This window comes from Excalfactoria chinensis, chromosome 7, assembly GCF_039878825.1.
Source record: "Excalfactoria chinensis isolate bCotChi1 chromosome 7, bCotChi1.hap2, whole genome shotgun sequence".
Classification (NCBI taxonomy): domain Eukaryota; kingdom Metazoa; phylum Chordata; class Aves; order Galliformes; family Phasianidae; genus Excalfactoria; species Excalfactoria chinensis.
Window position 1 is genome coordinate 14784276 of NC_092831.1, and position 15041 is coordinate 14799316.

General features: G+C 36.2%; 1 protein-coding gene across 9 annotated transcripts in view; it reads left to right on the forward strand.

Annotated features, from left to right (window-relative positions):
• Positions 1-15041, forward strand: part of SLC4A10 (solute carrier family 4 member 10) — a 144251-nt gene that overhangs the window by 57276 nt on the left and 71934 nt on the right. For all 9 annotated transcript variants that reach the window (XR_011904285.1, XR_011904284.1, XR_011904283.1 and 6 more), the window contains exons 3-4: positions 5725-5871; positions 14174-14312. Coding sequence is in view for 6 of the 9 variants with exons in the window: in XM_072341458.1 (XP_072197559.1) it covers positions 5725-5871; positions 14174-14312 (286 nt within the window). In the remaining 3 variants the exon portion in view is untranslated. The remainder of the gene's footprint in view (positions 1-5724; positions 5872-14173; positions 14313-15041) is intronic.

The window sequence follows — 15041 nt, forward strand, 5'->3', positions numbered from 1 at the left end:
TAGCTCTTAACATATAGTTATGCTAGTACTGAGTTTGCTCTTTTTTTAGAGGTCAACATCTTCCCTCCAAACATCAGAGGAAAGTGCATGTGTGTGTGAGGGGACTCCATTATGTTGTTTCTGCTGACTTATTTTTACTTCTTCTTCTTCTTTTTTTTTTTTTTTTTAATTGCCTGGAAGGTCTGAAACCTGATCTTGTCATAGGACTGTGTATACAATGTCCCTGGACTCCTCTGGAACGGCATAGAGTAATGGGGAATGAATATAAGTGCAGTTAGAAAGATCTTTTCAGTCTAGCTGCAGCCTGGAAAAATATTCTGTTAAAAGGATAGATTTGTTGGAAAGGCAGTGATCAATCAGTGCTCTTTAAAAAGGTCCTGTAATGACTTCAGTGTGATGCTCTTATGTTTTGTATTCAATATATCCTTAATGCTTCCTTGAACCAGATTATGGTTTTAAAGTCTATGTGATTTCTGTTGTATTTTAACCCAGAACATAAGTTTCATGTATGATCTTAAAAATCCATGTCGGCTTTTTGTTCATTCTTCCAGATCATAACATTGCAGAAAGATAAAAAAAAATTCCCTTGATCAAAACTTATCCACAAACAACTACGTCAAGCATTGGTTTAGGAAGCACAGCTTTTCTCTTTTCTGCTTTTTCTTTAGCTCTGCCTCCTTGCTGCACTACAATAATGAATAATGACTCACTTCTCTCAACTCCTACACAGTTCAGCATAATCACTTGTTCTCCTGTAAGGAAAAATACTTTTTTTTTTTTTTTTTTTTTTTTTTTTTTCCTAAACTCTACATGGACTACTGCTTTTCTGTCTCTACCTCACCATTCATTTTTGAGTGCAGTTGTCTCATCTCTAACTGGGAATACATATAAGATTTTTGAAGGCAGTGAGTGTTTTCTGGAAGAGAGAGAAACCTCATTCTCTTGGTGAGGTCAGCAGTCAATTGTGACTTGAGCCGAACCACTGGCAAAATTGTCTCTCTCAGGGCATCTTGACATTGCAGTGCATTTTCTTAGTAGGTCACAAAAGGCTGCCTTTGCTCTTTTCTGGAAAGGTGTCAAGAGCCATCTGCCCCTGTCCATTGTGTCCATGAGCCTGTGATCTGGGTCTTGGCAGAGGCCCAAGTCAGGTTTGAATTGCTATTAGTGGAGAGAAGTGGAGGCAGGTGTTCCATCTGTACTTGGAGCTTGTGGATGTCCGGATCCATGGCAGGGCAACTCCTTTGCATGCAACAGACGCTAGCTTGGCTGGTTCTCTGAAAGATACATATTTGAGTCCCAAATGCTTGGTGTAACATGGAGACGCATGTAGCCTTTCCTGATAGGGAAGCAGGGAGGTGAATGTTCCTTATACATGTGTTCTGTCTACCAAATTGGTGTGTGTTTTTTCTGGGTAAAATTATTTGGAAGGGGAATAAAGGGCACGTAGGCAAAAATGTTTGCACACTCAGCATTCTGTTAAAAAGATCTTGATCTGTCCAAACTAACTGAAACAACTAAATTCTTTTCTCTCCATCTCCATTGTCTCTTGCAGAGTCATATCCATTCAGATAATTGTATTGGTATTTTCGATTCTCACTATTTCATGTTATGTCTTTGAACGCCATTGATTATAATGGGATATATGTTTTCAAAGTCTTAGAAATCCCACTAAATTTATTTCCTTTCTGTTTACATCATGAGAAAGTTAGGAGCTTAAACAGGCTTCAGTTTTCAAAGTGCAGAATTTTGAAATCCAGGTTTTGAAAACTATTTTTAGGTCTGTCATTTTAAAAGGCTTTCCTGAAGTTCCTTTTTAAATAGTTAATTTGCTACTGGATCTTAAAATAAAGTTTATATGTAAGGAAAAATTTCTTCCGTGGAATACAGCAACCCTAAATAACTCATTAACTTAGATTTTATTTTGAAAAATGTCTCTGCAAGACATATTTGTATTAATAATATATGTTTCATTTCTGTCTTTTCTAGGGCAAAGAATTCATACTTTCAAAAAGGGGAGATATTTAAAGCAAAATAATACCCCTTTTGTTCAAAAATTTAGAGGAAATCTTGATTTTACGTATGCTTGTGTGCCCTCTGAACTTATATAAAGTTCAAAATATAAAAGATTTTGAAATTATAATTAAGTTGAATTTATTAATATAATCTTGTAAAATGTATTTTACAATATACATTTTAAAATGTATATACAATGTATTTGTATATATATGCTTTGTATATGTGAAAATATGTATACATATAGTGTTTGTGTGTGCATATTATATACATAAAGATATATAGCAGTAAGTATATATTTACAAAACAAGTGATGTGTAGTGCAATTGCTTACCTCCTGTTGACTGATGCCCAGCCAGCTCCCAAGCAGCAGCTGCCTCCCTGGCCGACTCTCCCCAATTCTGTAGTTTCACATGATGTCATATGGTATGGGAGATCTCTCTTAGCCAGTTTAGCTGTCCTGGTTCTGTCCTCTTCCAGCAATTTGTACACCCTTGCTGTCAGGCCTCCATGAGAAGCTAAAGCATCCTTGTTCACTGATGCTCAGCAACAACTAAAGCATCTGTGTATTATCAGCATTGCTCTTCTCCAAAAGCCAAAATATAGCATCATACCAACCACCATTAAGAAAATCAATTCTGTTCCAGCTGAGATCAGTACATCAAAGCCAACTAACTAGGAATAATATAGATGTTGAAGTGTCTGTAACAAACCTAACAACTAAAAAGCTTCTTTGAATAACATTGCACAGAATGGCTTGGATTGGAAAGGACCTTAAAGACCATCTAATTCCAACATCCCTGCTGTGGGCAGGGATGCCACCTACTAGGTCAGCTTATGCAAGGCCCCATCCACATTGAAAAAATGTGATTCCTTTGCTGTTAGTTGGAATTTTCCCATTGAATTTTGTGATGTTCAGACATTATTCACAATTTGTATTCATGAAACTTCATGAACAGACTTCTAATTGCTGGATCTTGCATATGGTGGTGGGAATAAAAGCACATCCTTTTAAGTTTCTCTTAAAATATAAAATTTTGGGTAAAATGTTGTTTTGGAAAAGGTCATTCCTTTGGAATGTTGCTTTAAAAGTTCACTTGGTATTTCTGTTATAAATTTTATGTTAAGCATAGTTCTTAATTATGCTCTTCTTCAAATTACTTTCATGTTCAATTAGCATAATTCTTCAGGGGAAAAAAAATTGTATTGAAGAACTTCAATGGAGCAGGTATGGATGCACACCTTCAGAGTTAAGGTAACAAGAAATCTATCAGAGGAACTGACCTGCTCTGTACTGGAGCTTGTGAGATAGCATTGTGGTTGGCATTCTGGGCTTGGGAAATTTGTGGATCTCACTGGAAACAATTATTTAGTAATATCTTATCTACTTGTACAGGAAAAGGTAGCTTACATTCTGGTTGCGATTTTGTCAGCTGTATAATCAAAAAGGTTATTTGATGTAAGATCATCTTCTTGATTGTATGTTGTTTCTTTTTCCTTCCTCCTAACTTTTACTGCTTACTGTCATTTTGCTGACAGTTTAGAATTCATTAATTTTTGCTTTGTTCCCAGCTGATCTTTTTTCTTCTTTTTTCACTCCATATTTGCTCTTTTATTAAAGCAAACTATTTACTCAGATTTTTCACTTTTGCTCCACCATTTCTCTATAGAAAACTATTTCTCCTGTGAATTTTTTTTATTTTTTTAAAAATTGTTTTTTTCCCCTTCTAATTTGAGTGTATCTCATTACAAGGACATGGATTCCCTAGCATGTTGAAATTATTCTTTGGCCTTTACATTCACACAGAAGGGATCATTTTTGCTTTTTACTGGTTATTCATATCGATTTCTGGCTCCTGCTTTCTCTTTAGCATGAACTAATTCAGTCTGCATTGAGAAAATTCTCTTGCTATTCAGACACTTGGCATTTTCAGATGTATTTCCTTGTTTATTGAATAGAAACAGTCTAGATTAAAGTCCTGGTTTCAGCCCTGGAAATTAGATAAAGTGTGAACCTGAATCTGCACTTCTGACATAAGCATACTGAGCACTGAAGTAGCACAAAATAGGATAAGAATATCCACTTCTTCAAAAATCATCAAGAAGTTATTAAATTACTAAATTAAAAAAACTGATCTGTTTGCACCTGTTGAAATGATTAAAATTCTTTCAAAATGTTATTTTAAAGTTTTTTTTTGTACCAAAGAAAGTGAACAGGAAACAGTTGAGTACTACATTTTTGCTGCTCTTCAGTATCTTTCTAATGAATTATTTTTATGAAATACATTTTTCTTTGTTTCATGCATCACCGATTGCAGTGCATCTGAAATACACACTGAAGACAGTAGTTCTCTTTAAATAATTTCTTAGGTTGAGTGTAATAAGCAAGAGGAAAGAGATAGGTAAAATAAATAAATGATTTGTCAACTCATGGCCTTAGCTTCAGGGTAATGTCCTGACTCTAGAAGAATGGTTTATCAGAATTGATTCTTCTGCTTTCTAGCCTCCTCTATGCACGTCAAAGTTAAAGAAATAAACTGAGGTGGTGTCCACAACCTGCTCTCCAGCTTTTCTAGTTTTGTCTCTGCTGAGAATTGCTGTTAGACTTGAATTTCTTTGGTGTATTGTCACAAATAGTTGCCTTGCTGTGTCTTCTAAACCCACTGAAAGCTCCATGAGATTAGAGATCACGTACTACCTTAGCTTAATGTTCCTGGCCTTTTTCAGATGATTGACCCTGCTGAATTATTACAGCAAAGCAGCAATTATCCACTAGCTATGTTATGCTCATTTCAAGGAGAAAATATATGTTATTTGAGATGAGTAATCTGAACTATGCTTTTCTGCTGAGTAAATGTGGGAGACCTGCCTGTAGTGAGTCATGACTCCTTTCCCTTTTGTTTTGTTTTGTGATACTCTCTGAATGTTTCCCCTGTGCTCTCCATCTGAATGCTTAACTGTGCTCAGAATTTGCTAGCCCACATAGCTAAGGGAACTAAATCCCTTGGGCTTGATCAGCAACATAAATTCCTCAGGCTCAAAGCACGGAGATGATGGCAGGCATGGCAAGATGTACTTTCTCATTTATTTAAAAAAAAAAAAAAAAAGGGGAGAGAGAAAAAATGAAAACACCCAAAGCTAACAATCGGTATTTATAATATGAGCACATAAAATTGCATAGAGATTTTGCAGTCTAGCTTCTGTAATGCTTTCTTGTGTCTTTTTTCTTAATTATTTTTTTTCCTTCTCCCTTCAGTAAATTTCCCCCAAGAATTCTGTCAAGGTTTGGCTCATAAATAGAAATGAGTTTTGTAAAGTTCCTTTACACACAAGGCAAGCAGCGACTTTACCAAATGTTGAATGCTAAGAGATCTGTGTGTCTCAATATTACTGTTATGGAAGATATTTTACAGAACACCTGTCTTCCTTTAATCAAAAGTCAAACACAGAGGTGCAATTTTTCTTTCCTTTTAAATCTGGCACTGTATCATGTGGAATCCAAAACTGGGATTTTGTCCTGTATCAAGAGGTGGTATATCTGGGGCTCTACACCATCTTTATTGTAATTAATAATATTACAGCAATTAATATTATAGTGATTTATGTGATTGCAATTATAGTAATTATTATAATAATTAATAATATCATAGTTATTAATATTCTTGTTTTGCCACAGCCTCTTCTTAAAAGGTAACACTTTTTTATTTATAGGTCATCGAACATTGTTCATTGGTGTTCACGTGCCACTGGGTGGAAGAAAAAGTCACAGGCGCCATAGGCACCGTGGACATAAACACAGAAAAAGAGACAGAGAACGAGATTCAGGATTAGAAGATGGGAGAGAGTCTCCTCCTTTTGGTAAGTTAGATTTTACTTTTGCATAGGTCTTTTTGCAATAAACATCAGTACAACTATGCAAGGTGTGTCCCCCTGTTATGGTTGTGACAGGTCTGGAAGCAGGGTTTTGGAAAACACACCAGAGTCACTCTGGTCTCTGCTGAAAAGCCAAGGTTTGTTCCTCTAATGAATGGCAGTAGTGGTCAATCACAAGAAACCTCACTAATCCCTACAACTGTAGAAGACTGTTCATGACTGTTCATATTTTTTTTTAAATAAAAAAGTTCCTTACATAGAACAGAAAAAAAAAAGGTTGTAATGAGTAGATGAAGTAAGCTCTGTCTAAAGTTAAATTAGAATATTCTTTGCTCTTCACAGATAAAAAGTGCATGTGCTGAAATGTCCAAGGCTATAATAAGAGTTGAAATTTAATGGAAGCATGTATAGGAAACTAGTTGTCAGTGTGCAAAAGAATGTTTTAAAATCATTAGGGAAATATAGCAATGTAATTTCAGGTCACAGAATACTAATTATGAGACATTATTTAAAGCTGAAGTTTGTATTATGTAATCAACTTGCTTTGAAGCACATAGGTTATAAATGCTGGTTGTTAAGTGTACAGTAAACACCTTGAAATGCTCAAATATTTCACAATCCTGAAAATGAATGAGAAAGTAAAGACTTTTTCAAATTGTCTGAATTGTTTCTGTCTGGAATGCATTTCAAATGTACGAAGACTCTACATTGCATTAAAATCAGTTGCTTGGAAAAGCACAAGAGCTCATAAATTACTAAAATGGTTTTCAGAAGGAATATGCATATATATATATATATATAATGTCAGATTCAAGAGAAACAATTGAAAGTTACATTAGCCAAGAAGTGAGATGTCTTATGCTATGAAGCAGTGTCTTCTATTGAGTAACCTGGTTTTATTTAACTGCCACATTGTGGCAGAAAACTTAACTCTTCTTTTAACTTCTGGAGTCCTAGGCCTGTGTCCTTCCTAATGTTGAAAGCAAAAAAAAACTGAGATGGCTCAGTTGAATAGTATTTGACAGCATACAAATAATGATAATATGCATTCTTGAATACAATTCTTTTTAAACTGAAAATTAGCCTGTATTCTGGGGAGCTTCAAGAGTGGAATGGCAATAATTTATATATGTATGCATACATACATATCTATCTATCTATATAAGGTTTTGAAGGGCATAAGTAAATTAGTGAGGTTGTCTGCAGGTGTACTTGTTTGAAATAACTGTAAGACTGCACATTTGTAAGTCAAATTTTACAATGTAAATATGACTGCCATGTAGAGGGTGTGTAGGTCATGGCACTTAAAATTATTTCTTTTTTAATGACCAGGATAGAAGAGATATAGGCCAGAAAATCTTTATCTTCTCCAGAGCCAGAAAGCTAAAGATATTATTTGAAATGCTTAAGTAATTACAATAATCTTTCTAAGAGAGCCAACAGCAGAACGATTAAATGCTAGTAAAAATCTGAAAATATCCAGTTTTTGACCTTTAAACAATATCTAAGTAGTAAAATTTGAGGATCCTTCCCCTCAGTTATCGAGGCCCCTGGAACCAACCTTTGACTAAGCTTTGACGTTTGTCCATCCAGGCATATATGTGGCACCACATAGACAACATCAAAAGAGATTTGCCTTCATAAGACTTAAAATCATATAACATTTTAGGGGTTAAGTACAGTCAGAGCAGGCAGATAAAACTGTTCAGGGATTAATGGTAGTCTGCATCTACATTCCTGTTTTTGCTGAGGATTTTTCTTACAGGAGTTTTAGTAGCTTGTTGTGCTAAAACCTAGATAGAGAAAAGATACACACAATTTATTTTCTGAGAGGGAGTGAAGGATATTTCTCTCACTAAATCTGCATCCACTAAACCTCAGTAATGCTTCTTATCTTTTATTGCCCAGGGCCACAAAGTTATAACATTACCCAGGAACTCAAGGAAATTGCAAAAAAGACAAATGCACTTCCTTCTCTCAATGCATAACTTGGCATGATGGCCAGTGCTACCTAAGAGAACAGATCTGAAATAATCCCGTAATTTATTAATCATTCTGACTTAATTGAACATACAGAAATGCTTTGCTCCCTCTCATCACAGTTTGCTTTTAGCTGGGTAGTATAAGGCTTCATTTTGGGGAGTTTGGAGGGGGAGGATCGTTAAGAAAAAACATTTCAACAAGCAGGTGCAAGAAGAAAGATAGAGGAAAAAAAAAAAAAAGCACTGTGAGATTGGCTTATAGAAAATAGTGCTTCAAAGTAAGTCAGAAAAATACAGGATGATTTTTATGATACAAGAGAATAAATTAGCAATGTTTTGAAGTTGCAGAGTATCAAAGGGAGGTATAATAAAATCCAAAGGTGTGAGAAATGAATAATACAGATGCTGGAAGAATAAAGGCCTGAAATATTCAGAAGTGCTCCAGACTACAGTTCACCCAAGTATGAGATAAAGCATTTTTTTCTGTGTGGTGGGTCATAATTCATAGCTGCATAATTTATGACTTCATCTATGGAGTTTCATTAGGAGTTGATGCACATGGTGCCATCAGGCTGTACAGGCCACCTGTCAGAAAAAACAGGTGCCCACCTGGTTTCTATCTAGTGAGAAACAAAGCTTTAAATTCCTTGTATCAACATGGCTCTAAAACACCTGTGTTCAGTGCAAATGCCTGCAGTTGGAAGATTTTCAGTAATCCTTTTGAATCATGGCTGAGAAAGCTGTACCAGCTACTTTCTGAGAGATTGTTTTTGCAGATCATAGATTTTAATAATTTTTTTAGAACATTTGGATGGCAGCTCAGATGATTTTCTGGAAAAGAAAAAAAATTATTTATCTCCTACTGTTACTTTTCGAAAATAACCCAGATATTCTCAATATGCAGCTTCAGAGTTTGTAGACCAAATAAAATGAAGATTATGTAGTCAGTGGAGTAAAAAGTAGTGAGCCCTGTCACCTGGGGGCGCAGAATACTTAGGGAAATTTTATTATTTTTTCTCTACATCTGTGTCTCACTGCCTGTCTGTTCCCTCCTGATGGGATGAGTTTGTCCAAGCTGTTTCCATTTGCTATAAGGATGTGTCTTTGTATAATTTTCACATTACGTGGCTTGCTTGGTTTTTTGGGTGTAAAAGTTGTAATCTAAGCAACTACAAAATCTTGATTTTGACTATCTCACCTCATAATTTATAGAAAGAATAGAGAAATGCAGTGAAATTATCCACTCTAGCTTAAGTACAGTAATGCTGTTTGCTCTGCTGAAGAGGGCTATTGTTACAGCTGAAACACAGCTGTTTTAATTAAGGTTCCAGTTTCATGCTGGCATTAAGCTCTCGTCCTCCACCACTTTCCTTGTGGTGCAAATATAGTGGCTGTTCTGTGAATTAAATTAAGGAATTGATTCAGGTTAACACTAATTGGGCAAAAAAGCTGTCTTTAGCCTAGAGCAGCTTGTTGGTGCTCTTTGTTGAGAAGGTAATGGGGGCCATCCCCTTCAGGCCACAGGGACACAACCTAAGTGGGGCCAACACTGCTGATTGAGGTGGTAGTGAAAAGACAGTGCAGGTTACCCCTTGGCTAGCAGGTTTTTGCTTGCTTGATCTGCAGATGAATTTTACTGGCAATTTTCAGTGTTTCCTATTTGAAAATGGGGTAGAATAAGAAGACATCAGCTCTCTGTAGTGAGTCGTTAAGGACAGGTTTAATGAGAGTAAAGTGAATGCAGCTGTGAAGGTGGGGGGTAGGGGGGTGGGGTGTTTGATTTTAGCCTCCTGTGGTGTCCTCTAAAGGAGAAGATGCTGGTGGGACTGGTGCAAGTTCTGCTTTGCTATCTTGAGAACTAGCTTTAATAATTCTCTAGTTTTAAAGAGACATAAGCTTGTAAGCTTGTAACTCATGATTGTAGATGTGGCAAGGGAAGCTGAGCAGCCTTGGAAGTGAGATGAGCAGAGGACTGTATGGAGGTTTTAGGAAAAGTGCTCTGAAAGTAAGACCAGCAAAAACTTGAATTGCAAAGGGGGATTTCTCTTAGTTATAGGAGCTTGTGGAAAAGTGTAATCAAAGAACTTAGCTGATTATATTCAGTAGCTCATCTTAAACCTCAAAGGGGTGTTAATCAGGAAAGTATTTATTTATAAACAGTACAGCTGTTAGGAGAATTGCCCTCCTCTTAACTGTGCTTTGTCTGCTGAAGGGTGAACTTGGAAGCCTGATTCTCTAGACAGCTGTGGAACAGATTGCAGCGAATGTGGATTAAAATAGTGTATTGTAACTGCAGTTTTAAGAGTTGGGTAAAAGAAGAGAAATAGAAGCATGGGGATTGTCTGTGTTGTGAGATGCAAAAGATACGATTATTTGTCATAGCCCTGGGGTAATGGAAACAATTCAAGTGAGGAAAATGTGGAGTTTACTGAAAACAGGAACAAGGTTATATTTTATCCCATCCTAACAGGCAGTTTCTAAGGTCTTTGAAGTGATTTTCAGAAGTGTACTGTATGTCTGTTTACTAATCTGTGCATACTTTAGTGATGTAAACTTTGTTGTTTTTTTTTTTTAATCATATTTCTAATTAGAAAAATAATTACCACTCCGTTTGCTAATTGCTGAGCTGAAGGGCAAAGTTTCATCTGCACAGGATGGAGGTGGGGGGAGAACCCATACCCACCACTTTCTTGGTGAGCACAAACAGGATGGCAATGAATGTTTGTGTGATCTTTTCTGTGATCTGTTAAATGGTTCACAGTGCTTCCTTTTCTCTTGAAGAAAATTTTTATTGATGTCAGCTAGGTTGAGCCAGTTCACACCCTGCCTACAGTCTGTCCTATGCAGTACGCAGTGAGCAATCAGAAACAGTTTATTTAGTGTTAATTTAGTACTAGAGCATGAGGTAGGAATTAAATGTTTTCTATGATGCTTGCTATCTTATGCAAAATTCTTTGATGTAAATTATATTTTAATGTTTAATATGTTTTCTAATTTAGAAAGTATTAGCCTACTTATACTGACCTTAAATTCAGGCTCCCAGCAGGATTAGAAATGAAGAATCCTTTTCTGACAATTGAGGTTATAGAACAGATATTATCAGAAATACATATTTATTTATTTTTTGTATCTTTCTTTGAGTTCCTCAGAGAAGAGAACAAAACCTAGATTAGGTCACCTATGAATGTGTCCAGGTGGGTGCTGAATGTCTCCAGAGAAGAAGATCCCACAGCCTCTCTGTGCAGCCTGTTCCAGTGCTCTGTTACCCTCTCCGTGAAGTTTTTTCTCATATTTATATGGAATCTTTGCATATCTGTGGGATTGCTTCCTTTCTGCAGTACTGCATCCCAGTTTGACTTTGTGCTTTTTACAGCAGCATATCTGCCAGATCTTAATGTCTATCCTTTTGATGGTGCAATGAAGGTAGGGAGTTTTAAAACTGTAATTGTTAAGTTTTCATTTGGGCAATGAATTTGAGGCATCCAGGGGTAGTGTGGGTGTCTGTGTGAGTGCTGCACGGGTGATGTGAGCATTAGCTCAAGTGTAGCACTGGGTTTGGCAGTAGGCTCCCATGAGCCTCTGTAGCCACAGCAAATAGAAAACTGCTTCAGCTTTTCCTGACTGAGATGGCTCAGCCAAATGTGGTACTGACAGTAGTCCTGCTCCTGTCATGCAGCAGACTGCTTTCTGCCCAGTCCCAGCTGGTCCTGGAGGATTTTCTGAGCTAGTGAGATGAGCCATTTTCTTGGAGTAATCATCAGCTGCTTATTGTGCAACTTAAAACTCACATTGCTTCTAATTTATCTGTGCTCTACTATAAAACAACTGCAGTAATAGTAATCAAACAAATCTCATTTATTTATTTATTTATTTTGCTCAGTCTAGGTTACTTTCATCACTTTTAGGAAATAGAGTTAATAAAATGAAGATTTTTTTGTTTTTCAAGCTGACATTACTACTTGAAATGGAAATAGATGTGGACATGTTCAAACCAGTTTCTGTTTTCCTTGACTTGAAAAATTGAGTGTCCTATTTTGCAAATATTGTGCTTTGGAATGAGGATTAAGTTATCACAGTTTGACAGTCAGCAATTGAGGTATTCTTTCATAGTGGTTTTGAATCACACGTTACTTGTTTTCTATATAACACATTAATGACATATTTGATATTTATTTCTCCTATGAATAAAAGCCAAATCTATCTGGCATTGCTTGCACGTGTGATCCTGTTAACTCAATTTTATAAGCAGAACCCATCAGATCTAATTTGTTTTTGTTTTCTTGTTTAATAGCAATAACTCTGTTAGGGTTTTGTCCTTGAAATAAAATTACTGTATTTCAAATAAAACTGTGTGTGTGTGTATATATATAAAGATATATATATATTCAGAAGCAAGTGCAAGTATCATAGTATCATAGTATCGTGTGAGTTGGAAGGGACCTTAGAGATCATCGAGTCCAGCTCCCGGGTTTCAAGCCCTCCGTGTAGCGAAGCGGCACTTCTACCCCCTGCGCCACAGGGGGGATTCGAACCCGGGCCCTTTGGTGCCGCAAGCAGCACTTTATACCACTGCGCCACTGGGGGCACACAAGTAGCAAATATGGTATCCAGAATCTTGCAGCTAGTTTCACTGGTGTAGTGACAAATAAAAAGAGAACTTAGTGCATTTTTTGTCCTTTATGCAGATGCATTACTGATATCAATAGACTAGTTAATCAACAGTCAACTGGAGAGGAGGCTTAGAGCAAATGCTCCAGTTTTGTTGTTGTTACTTACCTGACTTCAGAAATCCCTTCACATATTGAAAGCATGTATTTGCATGAATACAAAAGCCGTCATAAGGTGGTAGCCATCTTATGACCGGAGGGTGTCTCTGCCTGTAGCAGGGGGGTTGGAGCTAGGTGATCTTAAAGGTCCCTTTCACCTCAAACAGTTCTATGGTTCTGCAATCCTATAAAACTGCAGCTCTGCTGTACTATGCTAATTTATTACTTAACAGTAGCTCTTGCTGTTAATCACTGAATCAGTTCTTGGTGTTGATTTTACCATGAGTACGGGATGTTCTTGGCAGTGCTTGTTCTCATATTCTCACTCAGTCCAGCTCTTTCCCAAAGTAGGTTGTTTTCCATGATGTTTATTAGTAGTCATGTGTGCTTGTCCTTTCTAAGCAGATATCTCATTGAATTTTTTTCTTTCTGGGGACAAGTGTTAACAAATTGCACAGTTCTTGACCAGAATGCACATCCTATTCTCAGATCACACCCTGCTGTTTGTATTTGCTTTATTGTTCTGTAAGGACGTACCAGTGTGTGGATATGAGGGTCATAATTTAACGAAAAAGTAGGTAGAGATTGGAAAAGGGTCCAGAATAAAAGCAAGCTGGAAATGTTGTTAAAGAAAAAAGGAGAGAAAAGAGCAGCAAGGGAAAGGTTGAAGCGAAAGTTACTTCTGTTCTTTTTTTTGCCAAAAGTAGTTTCTGTCCTCTTAGTTGTTCCTCCTGCCACTCTGTTCCCTAAAGCTTTTAGTAGCTCTTGAGCCATCTCTTTGTTTACCTACTCTCCTGTATTTAATGCTGGGTTTCATTGTGAATTAAAAAGTAGCCTTTAAAATTATTATTCTTGACTTATAACATTTGAGCTGATTAAGCAAGTATATTCCTGAGTGACAGGAAGGAAGAATAGTATGTCCTTGAAATACACGGGGTGTTCTGAAATGAAGGATTGTGAAGTAATATAGAGGATAACAAATGTAAATGAGAGACCAGAAAAACAAAATGGGGAAGTTGGGGCAGACAAACATGTTCATATGAAATGGCCTAACTATCTATTAGTTTTCAAAGGCTTAAGCAAGTTTCCATATATTAGAGAGGCTGACTTTTGTTTCTTTCTCCTGCTAGGTAAAACAAAGAATGCAAATACAGTTCAACAGATTTGTGAACAGCTAGATCTACGGATGCAGATATACAATGTGGCAAAGTGTTTCTTTGTGACAATGGAGTAGATCACTTTAATCAGTTCTAAATATGCTGCCTCTTTTACTATGAGATATTGTTCCAACTTCCAATAGTTTATACTTCTTTACATCTTGTTCTGTCTTTAGATGATTTAATTATGAGACTAGACCCTTACAGTAAATAGAGGTCTCAATCTAAAAATATTTATGTATAAATATTAGAATGATGTTTTGTATGTAGCAGTAAGTGGTGCCAGAGAAAATGTCTGGATGTTATTGTGAAGTTCTAGGTGTTTTCTTTCTCTGGGGAAAAAAATAGTGTTCTGGATCTGATATTTCTGTGTTTCTTCCAGATACTCCATCACAAAGAGTACAGTTTATTCTTGGAACAGAAGATGATGATGAAGAACACATTCCTCATGATCTCTTTACTGAGCTTGATGAAATTTGTTGGCGTGAAGGAGAGGATGCCGAGTGGAGGGAGACAGCAAGGTAAGTTTTTTCTTCTTTTCTTTTTTCTTTTTAAATTATCTACTGCAGTTGGTACACCGAGGAATAATTTCAAAGCTGTAGCAAGCTCAGGAACAGATTTTAGATGTCGAGATGTCGAGCTTAAATAAAACCATAATTTCAGTGCTTAGACTGCCAGGATTACTACAGCATTTGTTGTGGGTTTTTTTTTTTTTTTTTTTTTTTTTTTTTTTTTTTTTTTTAATAGACCCTAATGTTTTCATCTGGATTTGTGAAATATAGGTCAAAATAAACATCAGGGGAAAAAATCAAAGTAAGCATACTGTATACATGATTTATGGATTCCTAGTTTTATTCATATTTTAGCTCTTTATTTTAATAGAATTTTGAATTATGCATTATTTTTGAATCCTCAAGAAACTGATAAAAGATTAAAGCAAGCAATAAGATAATTTTTGGAGCAGTAAAACCTCTACATGTTCTAGGTATCACTGAACAACTACTGTTCAATTACTGACTCAGTGTTAGATTTTTTTTCTGCTAAATTAATGCAATAAGAACTGTTTAGATTGCATTCCTGCTGAAAAAAAAATATTAGAGAAGAAATTTTGTTTTTGCATGCTTTCTTCCTCAGGCACCTAAATCACATGAGCTTAGTTTCATTATCTTTCTTAAAAAATTAATTGCAACCTTCTCTGTCAACGTTTGGTGACAACATTTTTCAAAGCTGCCCAAAAATCAGTGGACTGC